Consider the following 15,258-nt stretch of genomic DNA (forward strand, 5'->3'; position numbering starts at 1 on the left):
CTGCCAAGGAGAGAGTGCTGGCTAAAGCCTAGTTGGGAATTTTCTCCAATCCTCCGTTTCCACTGCAGGATGATATGGAAATTCTTCAGTGTGAGCGCTTCCTGTCCATTGTAGGGTGATTGCGATATTCTCCAATGTGGAGTGCTCCGTCTGTTACAGCATGAATACCAGATGGGGGGATTAGAAGAGGTTTTGACACCTGGTGCAAGTGAGAAGAATGGTGCAGATCTTTGAATTTTCTCTGCAGGACCTGAATGTACATACTGTAGGTCAATGATGGCGAACCTTGGCACTCCAGATGTTTTGGAACTACATTTCCCATGATGCTCAACTACACTGCAGACAGAGTGCATGAGCATCATGGAAAATGTAGTTCCAAAACATCTGGGGTGCCAAGGTTCGCCATCACTGCTGTAGGTGATGGCAGCCAGTGCAACATTACTCAAGATATAGGACATCATACTGGCACATTTTATGTAATTCTAAAATCTGGTTACCATGGAGGACTCCCACATTGGCACAGACATGTCTATAGAGTCACAGAATATGGCAGACACACAATATAAGGTCAAAAGTCAGTTTACTCCTGACCATTAAAACGACAGTATATATGAGGGTGTTGACAGCCTGTTCCTAAACCAGATCCATTAGCATGGAGTTTACCCCCTTCTTTGTGGGTGTAACAGTTTCCATGATTTTAGTAAAGGTATTCCACAAGCTTTTGGATTGTGTCTGGGGTAATTTGTGATTTGTGAGGTCAGGTGCTAATGTTGGGTGAGAAGACCTGGCTCACACTCAGCATTCTAGTTCACCCCAAAGATGGGGTTGGCTTTGTGTAGGACACTCAGGTTCTTCCCATGCCAGATGTTCAAACCATGTCTTTTCTGGAGCAGGCATTGTACACAGAGCGGCATGGGTTTTTTTTTTACTAAAACTAAAGAGTGCAAAATCGGGTATACCTCTGCACAGAAACCGCTTCTGGGTTTTACCACCAAAGCATAATTGAACAAGCTGCAGTTGGAAGCTGGTTGGCCACCATGCACAGCTTCACCAGATTCTGAGTGCTCCAGTATTAGTAAATCAACCCCAGAGTAATTTTGGAACAGAAAAGTACTTTCTCCAAATTGTTACTGCAAGGTTGGGAGAGCACAAATATATTTTTATGTTGTAATATATTGACAGTACACTTGAGAAAGGGATCCACATACTTTTTGGCCATAGGGTAGCTTGTGCATCAGAGGGCTGGAAGCACTTTTATTCATACATCTGCCTTATTATCCAGCACAGAGACCTCAGTAACCATCGGGGCGCTCTGGACAGATATGTGATCTTTGGAGGATAATTGTATCAGTAAAAAAAACATTTGTCCTGATTTACAGTATCTCAAATATTAAAAAAATACACTTTAAAAAAAATTAGGTTACTTATAAAATGATTTACAATAAAATATTATATAAAATCCATATATATATTATACATAAATAGATTTTAGTGGTTATTCTCACACAGGGACAAGACTGGATCCAGCAGTCAGGGATGTGCTTAATATTGTTGTATATCCATCACTTCAGGACGTCGCTTCATTCAGCTTGCGGCTCCTAGTGGAATCTTTGAGGCCATCAGAATAAGGCGGAGTTCCTCTCTTTATTGGCGCTGAAATTAAATATCAAGAAGGTGAGCGCTGCTGCCTGTCAATACAAAGTGTAATATTTCCTTCTCTTACTATCTGCAGCAGTGGAAATCTTTGAAATTGTATTTATACTTTTTTTTGAGTCCATTCACACTTTCGTGTTTACAAACATTTACCTATGTACTCAGGCAGGTTTGCCATTGTTTTATTGGTGTTATGTACGCTGATGTGAACTGTATGAGACACATTCAAGAGTCTAGTGATGGAAGGGCACAGAAAGGTGTGAATCCAGCCTTAAACCTGAAGTTTAACCACTTCTGCACTGGAAGATTTTCCCCCCTTAATGACAGTCAATTTTTTGCGTTTCGGCACTGCATCACTTTAATGGACAATTGCACGGACGTGCAACGCTATATCCAAATAAAATCAATGTCCTTTTTTTCCACTAATAATCTTCCTTTTGGTGATATTTGATCACCTGCGTGATTTTTATTTTTTGCACTATAAACAAAAAAATAAGCGACAATTCTGAAAAAAAAATATATATATTTTTCACTTTCTGCTATATAACATTCCCCCCCAAAAAAACGTTAATAAATTAAAAATAATTTTTTTCATCATTTTAGGCCAATTTTTATTCTGCTACATATTTTTGGTAAAAAAAAAAAAAAATCCCAATAAGTATATTTTGGATTGATTTGCAAAAGTTATTGTGTCTAAAAATGAAAGATTTAGGTTATTTTTATTTTTTAACTAGTAATGGCGGTGATCAGCGATTTTTAGCGGGACTGTGACATTGTGGTGGACAGGTCAGACCCCTAACTGACACTTTTGGGGGGTGGGGGGAGGGAACAAGTGACATTACTACAGTAATCAGTGCTAAAAATATGCACTGCTTCTGTAATAATGACACTGGCAGGGAAGGGGTTAACCCAGGGGCGATCAAAGGATTAAATGTGGGCCTAGGGGGTGTTTTCTAACTGCGAGGGGGATGGGCTTGTGAAATCAATACAGATTGGTGTTCCTAAATAGGAGGAACACAGGAGCTCTGTATTGATTCCTGTAACAGATCCCCAATACTTGAACCAAGTATTTCTGTTTTAGGTCTCCAGAATCTCACGTGATGCAGTGACCTGGCCCCTCAATTCCCCCGAAACATCAGCCAAGCTCAATGAAGGTTAAAAACAAAAGACACTTTATTCAAAACTCACTTCCAATATATACAGTCTCATGTGTTTTGAGTTCATTATCATATGCAAATGCGTACAGAAACATACCTTGGTCATCTGGAAAGAGACAATGGGTGAATGAGACTGCAACATTATCATAATTAACTCAACAAACAACAAGCCCAAAACATAGTCGATATACGAGCATTCCTAGAAGTGTGAACACACTCCACCTCTAAACAGATGAAAGCAGAAGACATCTCAGACTGCCCGTCTCCATTTTCAAAACACCTTATTATATAACTTAAGTGTCAATTCAAATCCCCCCAGTATACCATCATAGCTGAGTGTCATTAGCATCTGTTTAGTCTCTCATGGTGTGAAGTCCTTTGTTGTAATATGCAGCTTAGGCCCAAAGTCTGTGTCGCTTGGGGTGACAGGGACTTGAATTCAAAGTAACAGTACTCCAAGGGTCCCCCAGCATACATCCCCAACCAGAGCCGCGCTCCCCTACAAGCCAGGGCCGTAGTGGGCAGGAGGCTGGCCTCCACACTCCTCCAGTATTCTGTGACAAACGTCCCAGCAAATGGGCGTTCGTCACAATTCCTGAGAGAACAAATATCTACTGCAGGGGTCTTCAAACTATGGCCCTCCAGTTCAGGAACTACAACTCCCATCATGCCTAGTCATGTCTGTGAATGTCAGAATTTTACAATGCCTCATGGGATGTGTAGTTCCGCAACAGCTGGAGGGCTGTAGTTTGAGGATCCCCTATCTACTGTGTTTACAACAGTAGACCGCCGTTCTCCACGGGGATCTCCAGGATTCCTCACAAGTCCAAACACATTAGGCTAAGTACACTCACTCCCAAGACACCTCCCCACCCGGACAGACTGGCATCTATGGTGACCACAGCCAATACAGGGGAAGAAAGGATTTTCCCAGGCGACGCATTGGGGAGCAGAGCCACCATAGAGACCCCTCATGCCCTGACCCAACAGGGTCAGATTGTCTGACAGCGGATCCTTGTTTAATGTGGCCAAAATCCCTTTTTGCAGACATCTGGTATGGAACTGAGCAAACGGAACCAAGTCCTGAGCGACGACCGACAGTTGGACAACAGGAGCCGAATTGCATCCTGTAGCTTCAGAAGTTTCACCTAAGGAAGAAACACCTGGGCCGACGCTGAGTCCATCGTCAGACCCAAGTAATTAATACTGCTTGGTGGACGGAGTCCAAGCTGATTTCTGAAATTTCAGTGTCCATCCGAACTGCTGAAGAGTTCAAGTTGGCTTCTAGAGCCAAAGAGATTGTCCAGGTAACCCAGAACCACGATACCCTTCTGCCGTAGCAAAGCCAGCACTAGGGTCAAAACTTGGTCTCGCCTCTCAGCTCCTCGGATATTCACAAAGGGTATGCCACAAATTGATAGTGCTCCTCGCCCACAGCAAAATGAAGAAAACGCTAAGGCCTGACATATATTGGAATATGAAGGTAAGCGTCCTTGAGATCGATAGAAGCAAGAAGATCCCCTTGATGGAGGAAAGCTACTACAGTGCGAATGGACTCATCCAAAATTCTGAACTCGCACAAAGTGGTTCAAAGCCCTGAGGTCCAAGATCGGACGAACCTTGCCTTCCTTCCTGGGAACTGTAAACAGATTTGAATAAAAACCTTGAAAACGTTCCGACTCGGAACCGGCACAATGACTCCTTGTGCTAACAGGTCCTGTACTGCCCCGTAGCCGATCGTGAGACAGGCGCAAGTTGGAAGGAAAGAACCTTGCCAGAGGCAAGGACCAAAACTCGATCATGTAACTAAATCAACTCCTGGACCCATTTGTCCTGAATGAGCAAGCTCCACCAGTAAGTGTGGCCTTATTTAACCTGGAAACCTGAGAGTTCACCGACGGTGGAACCGTAAGTTTCTTTAGGAGAGACTCCTCAGAAGGATATCTCCTAGGAAACATTTTCCAAGATGACAAAAGGTGTTTCCCTTTCCTGCCTATTTTGACAGATTTGAAGGTGCCAAACTGCACCTGTGTCGCGGACTCAGTGTTAGCGGAGTCTTCCAATTTTAGGGTTTCCCGCACTGACAAAAATATTGCCTCCAACCAGCGCCTAATTTTATTAATATTTATGTGAACGTTTCTTTAGGATGTATATTTAGTTAAATTGCCATTATGTCTCCAGTGTTAGTTTACCGGTAATCGCTATGCACAGCGAATATTGCTTTAACTGGCATTGAGGAAAGACCTGTAGATGTGGAAATCTTCCTTAAAATGGAGACTGCACGCTACTTGTAGCCTGATCATCCCCATCGGATCTATGGCACAGCAAGAAGAACTCCACCGCACAAATGTATATCAGCCAGCCGGGGCCTCGGTATTCACTGCGGAGATATTTGTGGTGTGGAATTCTTATTTTAATAATATCTGTCTTTTACCAGGATTAATGGCTGGCATCTTTCTGTCATATTTGATCCAAGTCCCATTCACTGGAACAATAGCATGATCATTATCAAATATGTTTTTTTATGAACTATATAGTATCCACTCTAACAGGTTATGATGAGAGTGCATGCTTGTGAATTAGCATGGCCGAGTCCATGAGAATCTATGTGGCAGCCATGTTGCTTTGTTCACTTTTCTATTGTGATTTTGAATGTATAATGTCTGTGATTGGTGGTCTTGAAGCCACTCCCTGTAACCCCCCCCCTTTTTGTTCTCTTGCTGTAAATAAACCTGAGCTCTGCTCTGTGGGACACAGATACTTCAGTTGGCATCGAATAGACTACAACGAGTGTCTGTTTCTTTTTTTGTCGCCGAACGCTTGGCAAACCTTACACATAAGAGCTGTACATTGTACTTTTCAGTACAAGGGATTAATTGCGCTTGGCACGTATTAATATCCACAAGTGCGCTTTTCAGCGCAGCAAAGTTTTCAGTGCACAGAGCGAATTTCTATGCTCCAAACTCCATTAATTTCCATGACAGCTTCCAGGAGTGGGGTCAGGTGGTGATACACACTCCAGAGGCTCCATTGGTAATCGAAGCCACGCCGTGCACAAAAAGAAAAATGGATTTTTGTAAAATCTTACCGTAAAATCCTTTTCTCTTAGCTCATTGACAGACGTAGTCCTCGGTGATACACCACCTTCGGGTTATGTTGCCTCCACAGGAGCAGGACTAGACAGGAAATTAAAAAGCTCTGGCCACACCCCAGGGGCAGTCCCAGAGGGTATATCCTCTCTCTCTCTGCCTCAGCAAATCAGTTATGTGAAAAAGCAGTCTTTAGAGATTTTAACCCAACTCAAAAAAACAGAGGGGCGGGGACTACGTCTGTCAATGAGCTAAGAGAAAAGGATTTTACGGTAAGATTTTACAAAAATCCATTTTTCTCTAGCGCTCATTGACAGACGTAGTCCTCGGTGATACACCACCTTCGGGACGTCCCAGAGCAGTATCACAACTGAGGGGTGGGAAAATGGAAATCAAATCCCAATCTAGAAGGCCCAACCGGTGCCAACTAGAAGTTTACAATGCTCATCCTTAATGATGAGACTCAACAAAAAAAAGAGAAAACAATTTTTTTTTTTTTCAAACAGAAAAAAACCCTCGAGGTAGACCACCGGTCTCCTCAAATTGCGGCCTGCAAAACCTTGCGGCCAAATGAGGCATCCGCCGATGCCGTCACATCAATTTTATAGAATTTTGTAAAGGTATGTACTGACGACCAGGTGGCCGCCTTACATACCTGGACCACTGACGCCTGATGGCGAAAGGCCCAGGAAGTACTGAGCGCTCGAGTGGAGTGCGCCCTAACAGGGAACGGAGGACTCTGACCCTTAATAGAATAAGCCTGTACCACCGTTTGTCTAATCCATTTGGCAATGGTCGCGGCAGATGCAGGCAAACCCTTTCTGGGGCCATCCGTGATCACAAAAAGTGAATCCGTCTAACGGAATGATTCCGTAGCTTTCAGGTATACCCTGATTGCCCGAACCACATCTAAGGAATGCAACGCATGTTCCCGATGATGCTTGGGCTGAGGACACAAGGAAGGTAGTACAATATCTTCATTCAGATGAAAATCTGAAACCACCTTGGGAAGAAAAGATGGCTTAGGATGAAGTACTACCTTATCCCTATGAATCACTAGGTATGGGGACTGGCATGATAATGCAGCCAGTTCTGACACCCTGCGAGCAGAAGTAATAGCCACCAAGAAGGCCACTTTCTGGGATAAAGTAAGCAAGGGAATCTCCCTGATGTTTTCAAAAGGAGGTTTCTGTAGAACCGACAAAACCAAATTAAGATCCCAAGGCGGTAAGGGCGCGCGGACTGGAGGAGCCAGGTGCCGCACCCCCTGGATGAAATTCCGCACCAAGGATTTGGTAGCTAAAGGCTTCTGAAAGAAGATTGCTAATGCTGAAACTTGACCCTTGATGGTGCTCAAGGCTAGCTTCTGCTCAACCCCTTGTTGCAAAAAGGCCAATATTCGAGACACCGAATAGGTACGTGGAGGAAATCCTAAAGATTCGCACCACGCAATATAAGTTTTCCATGTGTGATAATAGACTTTGCTGGAAGTCGCTTTCCTTGCTTTAATAAGGGTAGGAATGACTGAAGCTGACAAACCTCTGTCCTTCAGTACTTGGGTCTCAATGGCCAGGCCATTAAACCCAGCGACTGTAAAGCATGATGGTAAATTGGTCCTTGAGACCACAGACACTCCCTGAGACGAAGTGAAGTTCCCACGGAACGTCTACGACTAACATGTCCAAGTCGGCCAGGCCGGCTTGAGGAGGCCAGCCTAGAATTTCTAGGACCACTGGAGCTGATTGGATCTGAACCAGGCGTCCCTAGAGGTATCTGGCCCCGACCATCCGAGAAAGTCTGGTCGTTTTCTGTTCCCACACATTTATCAGATACCTGATAGTTATCAGGAAAGGTGATCTTTTCTGGTTGAACCTCAGGGACCGAAGTCACCCGACTAGAGGCTACTTGGCCTATCTGGTCAACCAGATCCGATTCCTGTGAGGTATCGGGACTAATCTTAGGAAAAGGTAAAGGAAAAGATCTATTCAGGGAACGGTAATTACCGCTTCCTGTAGTACTTAAATGTTGGAAGGGAAGAATCGCACCGGTAGTAGTGGTTGATGCTCGATCTAATGTCCTGAATACCGGTGAAAACGTCCCCCCACCCTGAAACTGGGTGGGGGCGCACCTTCAGGCTGTGTACTCCTTTGCTTCGGGTTTGGCTGGGTTGGTCCTTTGCTTGTCCGACCAGCCCTTCTTGAACCCTCCTGGAGGAGTCTTGCCTTTCCCGCTAGTACCAGCCGGGCGCCCTTTATGGGCGGTAAAGAAAGGTCCTCGCTTGTTGCGAGGTCCCTTAGCTTTAGCAGCCTGTGGCAAAAAAGTGCTCTTGCCCCCAGTGGCATCCTTAATGATTTCATCTAGGTTGGCCCCAAATAGACGATTCCCCTGAAAGGGGAGATTTGTCAAGGTCTTCTTGGAACCTAGGTCAGCTGACCAGCATTTTAACCACAGCACACGTCTGAGGATCACCGCTGTCTTAGATGCATGCCCTAATAAGGGAGTAGTGTCCAAGGCTGCGTCACAGATAAACTGTAGCCCTTGTATAATCTGTTCCATCAAATCAGATGTCTCCTGGGGAATATCTTTTCCCCTAAGATCTTGGCGTACCATTTTCGCCCATTCCGTAAGTGTCTGGGAAACTAGACCAATAACAATTACTGGTCTAAAAGCTGACCCTATCAGAGAGAAGATGGTGCGGGACTCTGCTTCCATCTTTCGATCCACCGGATCCTTAAAGGACGAAGTGTCCTCCACTGGAATAACCGTGGCTTTATTCAGCCTGGAAATAGGCGGATCCACGACTGGTGGTACCGTCCATTTCTTAATGATGGATTCCTCAAACGGATAGCGTCTAGCAATACGCTTGGAAATAGTAAAGGTACGTTTAGAATGCTCCCATTCTCCTTTAATCTGATTACCGAAACATTTAGGTACAGGAAAAGCCTTCATCGTCTTGATGGGCTTATTAGTACCAAAAGGAATCTCTGTTTCAGTTGCCTCTGCCGGTAAAGCCTCAAGTTTTAAGGTTTCCTGCACTGCCACAACTAGTGCGTCCACCAATGCTTCTTCCTGAATAATAGCAGGAGAAGAAGCGTCCTCCTCACTGTCTGAGGGAGCTTTACCTGGGATAACAGCCCTTGCAGAGGAACCTGCAACTGCCGTGACCACCTCTGAATCTGAGTCAGAGGTGTCAGATGGTATAGGGGTAGGCGGGGGTCGCTTCCTTGACCCCCGTCCCTGACAGGCCGCCTCCACCCGAGCCACCATAGACTCCAAAATTGCTGTAAATGACTCTATACTCTGTGCACCGGCGGGTCCCGTGGCCCCCTCGAGGGAAACAGGTGGGGGAATATGTGTGGCAGGGTCCATGATAACTCCAGTTACTTCCTGGATAATATAATTCAAAAATAAAACTTTTCTTTTTTTTTTTTTTTTTTTTCGACCCCCAGCGCCACAAAAGCCCCTTAGTGTTACCTGCTAGGGATCCCTATCGATCGAGAGAGAGAGAGAGAGATAGACCCCCAGGCTCACCACTTGATGCTCAGAGTTTAACTGCAACAGGTTACAGCGCTGTCTTAACAAACAGGAAGTCTTTTGGCTGGCTGCCCAGGAAGAAAGGAGGCGGCTCCGCCCCTCTGTACGCCTTCCGGCGCCTCCCCCAAGCTCCACGAGGTGTTTGGATCACCTCAAACATGGCCGCCCCCATGCTGGAGACACGAGGCTACGCCAAAATGGCGGCTCGTGCGATCCAGCAAAAAAAATGGCGGCGGCCCGTACTGAATAGCGGTGTGCTGCAGGGCACACAACACTCTCACTGCATGGGGATATGGCGTGGTTGGCGGTACCGGCCCTGGCGGACCGCATGGCCGTTCGGGAGGCCTGCTAATAGCTGGAGATCTGATTAGGAAGGCAGTCTACATGTCCGTGGCTTCTGACTGGTAGGTAGCTTATTCTTAACCCATAAGATTCCCAGAATGCCACAGATTACATCTTTAAAACATGTATACAATTAGATTGTTAGCTCCCAAACCAAGCCTCCTGGCTTTTTGCACACATAAAATCACACTCAAAGTAGGAGGATCTGTGTCATGTTGTAGGATAGAAAGGGACTCTATCTTACCATACAGAGAGGGGCCCGCGTTCACCACAAAACCCATCAGGGGGAAAGGGGGAACATACTACTCACCATACCGGAACCAGGCGGGCACCAACTCCTGACAGTACCCCTCTCCACCGGGGCGGGAGGGCTGTCGACCGATACGGACGCCGTGACTCATGGTCTTTGGCGTTTCAGCGAGACGTTTAACTCGCGTGGACAGTCCTTTAATGGGACTTTGTCGCGGCCGACCCAGCGCCGAGCTATGGCCTGCACACGCTCGTAGGCTGAACTGGGGTGACCACCGGATCTCAACATCCAGCCCGTCGCCCAGTTCAGCTTTCTTGCTTGAAGATCTCACAGGAACACTGGAGAAAAAAGCTGTCTAAAAAAATCCTTTAAGAAAAAAATTCTTGCCAGGACCTAAGATCCCAGCAAGGTATCTAGGTCCTTACTCCTAACTAGACAGAAAATAACTGATTTGCTGAGGCAGAGAGAGAGAGGATATACCCTCTGGGACTGCCCCTGGGGTGTGGCCAGAGCTTTTTAATTTCCTGTCTAGTCCTGCTCCTGTGGAGGCAACATAACCCGAAGGTGGTGTATCACCGAGGACTACGTCTGTCAATGAGCGCTAGAGAAAAAAAGTTTTCCTTTTTTTTAAAAAATGGAACCCTCCCCCACTGCTGGAGCACCACAAGAATCAGCTCACCCGGTGCGCTATATAGCAGAGGAAGGATCGTATACCCATAGAGACTCACTACCACAAGGGTGGAGAGCGCCAAACAGCCTGACACACTGCGATGGAAGAGGAAGCGCCGACACTGACACTAGAGGCGCCCGCAAGATATCACTGCATTTGGACTACAAGAAAATGGCCGCCACAATTCTCAATGGGAAACTAAAAACATGGCAGTCAAACCCGGGAATGCAGCATCCACAGAAAAATGGTGGCGCTGCACTGATCCCCAGGGGAGAAGGCATCCCACAAGGAGGGGACCCCCCCCGCAGCACAAAAGGGGGGCCGACAGCGACACCCACCACTCTCCGGCCCAACACCAGAAAAGCCCCCCCTACCCAAAAAGGGGGCTAAGGGGGGGGGTGATGCAGGGGAACCCCCTGCTTGGGAGAGGGGGGAAAATGTGAGGGGGGGGACACAGTAGGGGGGTCTACCATCCCCAGGGAGGGCCCGTGACCACCCCAGCAATTCCAAAATAAAGGAGGGGGGACACTACTCACCACACCACGTCCTCAGTCAGGCGCTACTCCCAGCAGTCCACTGCACCATCTTGGAATGGGGGTGCTGCGGGGCGAGCTACGCTGCGATTGATCGTAACTGCTGGCATGACCAGGGCTAGGCGACCTCACGAGGTGTTTCACGCGCCCGCCAGCCCCCATCCGCTGGGGCTATGTCATGGCCAACCTAGCGCGACGCTTATAGTTGGGTCGCGCTCATAGGCCAGACTGGGAAAACCACAAGGTTCTAGGATATCCAGTGCCTCTCCTCAGTCCAGCTGTTTATTGTAGTTCACACAGAAACAAAAATAATAAAGAAAAAAGTAAAAAAAATCTATTTAAAAAGGAAAGTATGCCAGGCCTGCAGATCCCAGCAGAGACCCAGGTACTTACTTCTGACTAGGCAGAAAAAACTGAAATCCTATAAAAGGGAGTGATGGTATACCCTCTGAGACTGCCTCAGGGGCTACCCAAAATTGTTTCCATCTAGTCCTACTCCTGAAAAGAGAGCAGCATAAGCCCAATGGTCTAGAAGACATGGAGCTACGTCTGTCAGTGAACGAAAGAGAAATATATAGTTAATGTCCTAATTTCCCTAAAAATTGCAACTTTCAAAAACTTGCAATGCCTCTTAATATCTTGGACTGTCTACATTGCCAAATTGTCATTTGGTGTATCTTTTGTCCTAGAGTTTTAGGGCCTCAAGAAAAGAAACAGCCTGTCAGTAAATTAGGATTAATACATTTTCAAATACATACATACTAGAGATAGACCGATGTGGTTTTTCCAGGGCCGATACCCATATTTTGGTCACAAAGTATCATAATCAGCCGATATGGGCTGCATATTCAATCCAATGGGCTGATATTCTGCATATTCAATCCAATGCAGAGTGACCAGTGCATGGGGATTAGAGTGCCGCCTGATTACACCGAGCAGGGAACTTCTGCTTACCCGGCGCGGGCCCTGTCATACGAAGTCCCGCCTCCTATGATAGATTTCGTATGACAGGGCCCGCGCCGGGTAAGCAGAAGAACCCTGCTCTGTGTGATCATGCGGCGCTCTGATCCCCTTCCCCTCCGGAGGCAGCCCAATAGGCCCTAACTTAAGAAAATATCGGTCATATCGGCCAAGTTTGTGGCCGATACCGATACTTTTAAAAAAGTGAATATCGGTCAAAACGATAATCGGTCGATCCCTAATACATACCATAGGTTGTAGACTAACTTTTACACAGAATAAATAATAATAAACACTTTTTTTGGCCAAAATGTATGGGTTTGCAAAATTTTTTTTTACATTTGATATAGTAAAAAATACAAAAAACCCAGTGGTGATCAAATATCACCAAAATAAATCTCTATTTGTGTGGAAAAAAGGTTTTATATTTAGTGTCAGTAGTTTTTGTTTTTTTTTTTGTCCTGCAAAATATATACTACTGTTTCTTATACAAATCACATACAGATGTGGTATCATCAGGAGTAGGCAAACTGATTTTGCAGGGGGTGTTTTGGTGGTGGGTCAAGGTAATGGCATAAAAAAAACCTACATTTTGATGATTTTTTATTTATTTATTTTTTTACCAGTTTGGGCTAGTTTTCCTTTCATAATAAAAAAAAAAAAGATCAGGAGCTTTCCATTACCAAATGAAAGCCCAATTTGTCCTGAAAAAATGGGTTATAATTCACCCAGGATACACTAAGTAAATGGGATATGTACAGTTACACTAAAACATGTCAAAGTTTAAAAATTGAGCTTGGGTGTTAGGGTTTGTTTTGACCTGGGTCATGAAAGGTTTAAGCTGCCCAGGGGCATAAGCAACCTCATGTAAGAAAGTGCCGATACACCTGGCTGCTGTGAGGACAGACACATGAATCTTCCCACAACTGCATTACAGGATGATGGCTACCAAAGAAACATCATTTTATTCATGTTTCATTGTCCCATTACGGTAAAGACTCGCACCCTCATTTCCTCCTAAGCCCCTCTTTTTTTCCACTGCATCATGTCTGCTGTACCTTGAATAGTGGCAGGAGGACCAACAGCCCATACATGCCATTGACAACAGCTTTGTTAGAGCGCTAAAAACCACCAGCATATGAAGGGTGAACAAGACAATTAAAATAGGGAGAGGGAAATGGGGGATTGGAAATGTCACAAGGAAAAAACTAATAGAAAAATATATATAGTATATAAAAGGTACCAGAAAGTTCATGGATATACAGTGCTGGATATAAATGTCCAAAGGCACTGAGCTGCTCTCCACAGAAATGAGGAACTCTGAAGTGAAATGACAAAAAGAGAGAAAAGCGCTATAAGTGCAGACAATATTTATTTTAAAATAAAGGCATAAACTGTAGCAACTCACTAGAAGCCACGATATACGAGCTGTATAAAATCAAAGGATGTAAGATGCAAGGAGCATCTTACATCCTTTGATTTTATACAGCTCATATATCGTGGCTTCTAGTGAGTTGCTACAGTTTATGCCTTTATTTTAAAATAAATAGTGTCTGCTCTTAGAGCGCTTTTCTCTTTTTTTGTCATTTCACTGGTGTGTCAAGCGCTTCTTTGTCTCAGGGAAAGCATTGGCTGTTTTCTACAGATGAAGACCAATGTGTGCATATACATCTATGGGGAAATCCTTAATAAGGGAGGTGAGTAGTAACCTCATCTGATGTCTATGTGGAGCTGGAGGTAAGAAATAACGTCTGGTACTACGGCCTGGCCTATGTTTATACATGAAAATCCGATCGAGATAATGTTGACATCCTGAACCCTAGTGGCGATTGGATCTGTAGTCTGCCCTTGCTCCTGGCATGATCATAAGAGCCCTTCATGTATCAGCCTCCCTCCTGATCTGCTTTTCACTTTTGTTTAAGAAGATTAAAGCTGACCACGCATATTTAATCTGCCAAACGGTACATGACAGGATATAAAGTGAGGAATGTCCTAACTCCTTATAATGTAATGTGTATCTGCGAGACCTCAGGGTCCACTGAGAGCCAAGGAACACAGCCCACCTAGAGCGGCTAACGCATACAATACTACTACTGGGCGAAGAGCCAGGAATGTGGCCTGGACCGATTATCTGTGCTCAGATGAATGTACTTCCCCAGCTCAAATGAACCACTTCACCAAGTTCCCGGGGTCAACTCACTGTTGGGAGTAGAAAGGAAATGGTTGTGTGTGTGCCCCAGTCACATTCTGTGTGCAACACCGAGAGCCGCAAACAATTTGGGGACAATAGACAAGTTTTTACACACAGAGCGAGAACTGCCCCCAAACACGACAATTATCCAGCGTACTCCAAATCCGTCTTACTGTACACAGAGCCCTCCCAGCATTCACACCATGCTGGAGCGCCTTTGATGTAAGCTCTGTACAAAGTAAGCAGAGTGCTGCGCTTCATGCTTCAACACTTGTTGGAAATGTGGAATCTTGTCCGTTTTCACGAGGAAAACATTTGGTGGGTCTATTTTTTCTACACAGCCTCCTATCTCTGTATAATTTTTCTTTCTTTTTGAGTGATGGAGTTCCTGCTGGGAGCTATAATGAAGCCTCCTCCTTCCATCCTACACTCCACAGCTTCAGAAGTAAACTCCCAAGTCAGTATTGACATGTGAATAGGATTTAGGATAGGATTCTATGCGATCAGCCTATAATCCAAGGCAGCTTCTCTCAACCTTATTAACACAGAGAAACTCTTGAAATACCTTTTGTGTCTCAGGGTACCCCTTGCTAATTATTATTATCTGCAGCTCCTAATACATTGGCCTGAACAGTAAGTTGAGATATAAGAATAAATAAAAGTATAAGGATAGTGGTATTTAAGTGTTTGACACCCGGGCTTACTCTGTATAATCAGGAAACAAAACAAATAATGACCAGAAAAGCATAAAGTGTGAAAACTGTAGTGTTCCCTCATTTTGCTGGGCCATGAGCCCCGTGCTCCTAGCATTGGGGGTCAGTGTGAAAAGGGCACAAAAAAAAGGTGGGCAGTGGGAATAATGCGGCTTATAGTGTTGGT

At 45.2% G+C, this 15,258-nt stretch overlaps 1 protein-coding gene across 3 annotated transcripts in view; it reads right to left on the minus strand.

The window, feature by feature from the left end:
* Positions 1 to 1,423: 1,423 nt before the first annotated feature.
* Positions 1,424 to 15,258, minus strand: part of CEP128 (centrosomal protein 128) — a 327,084-nt gene continuing 313,249 nt past the window's right edge. For all 3 annotated transcript variants that reach the window (XM_082242498.1, XM_082242499.1, XM_082242497.1), the window contains one exon: positions 1,424 to 1,653. In XM_082242498.1, coding sequence (XP_082098624.1) covers positions 1,568 to 1,653 — 86 coding nt within the window. In that variant the 3' untranslated portion in view covers positions 1,424 to 1,567. The remainder of the gene's footprint in view (positions 1,654 to 15,258) is intronic.

This window comes from Pelophylax lessonae (genome assembly GCF_965119305.1).
Source record: "Pelophylax lessonae genome assembly, chromosome: 13".
NCBI classification, from domain to species: Eukaryota; Metazoa; Chordata; class Amphibia; order Anura; family Ranidae; genus Pelophylax; species Pelophylax lessonae.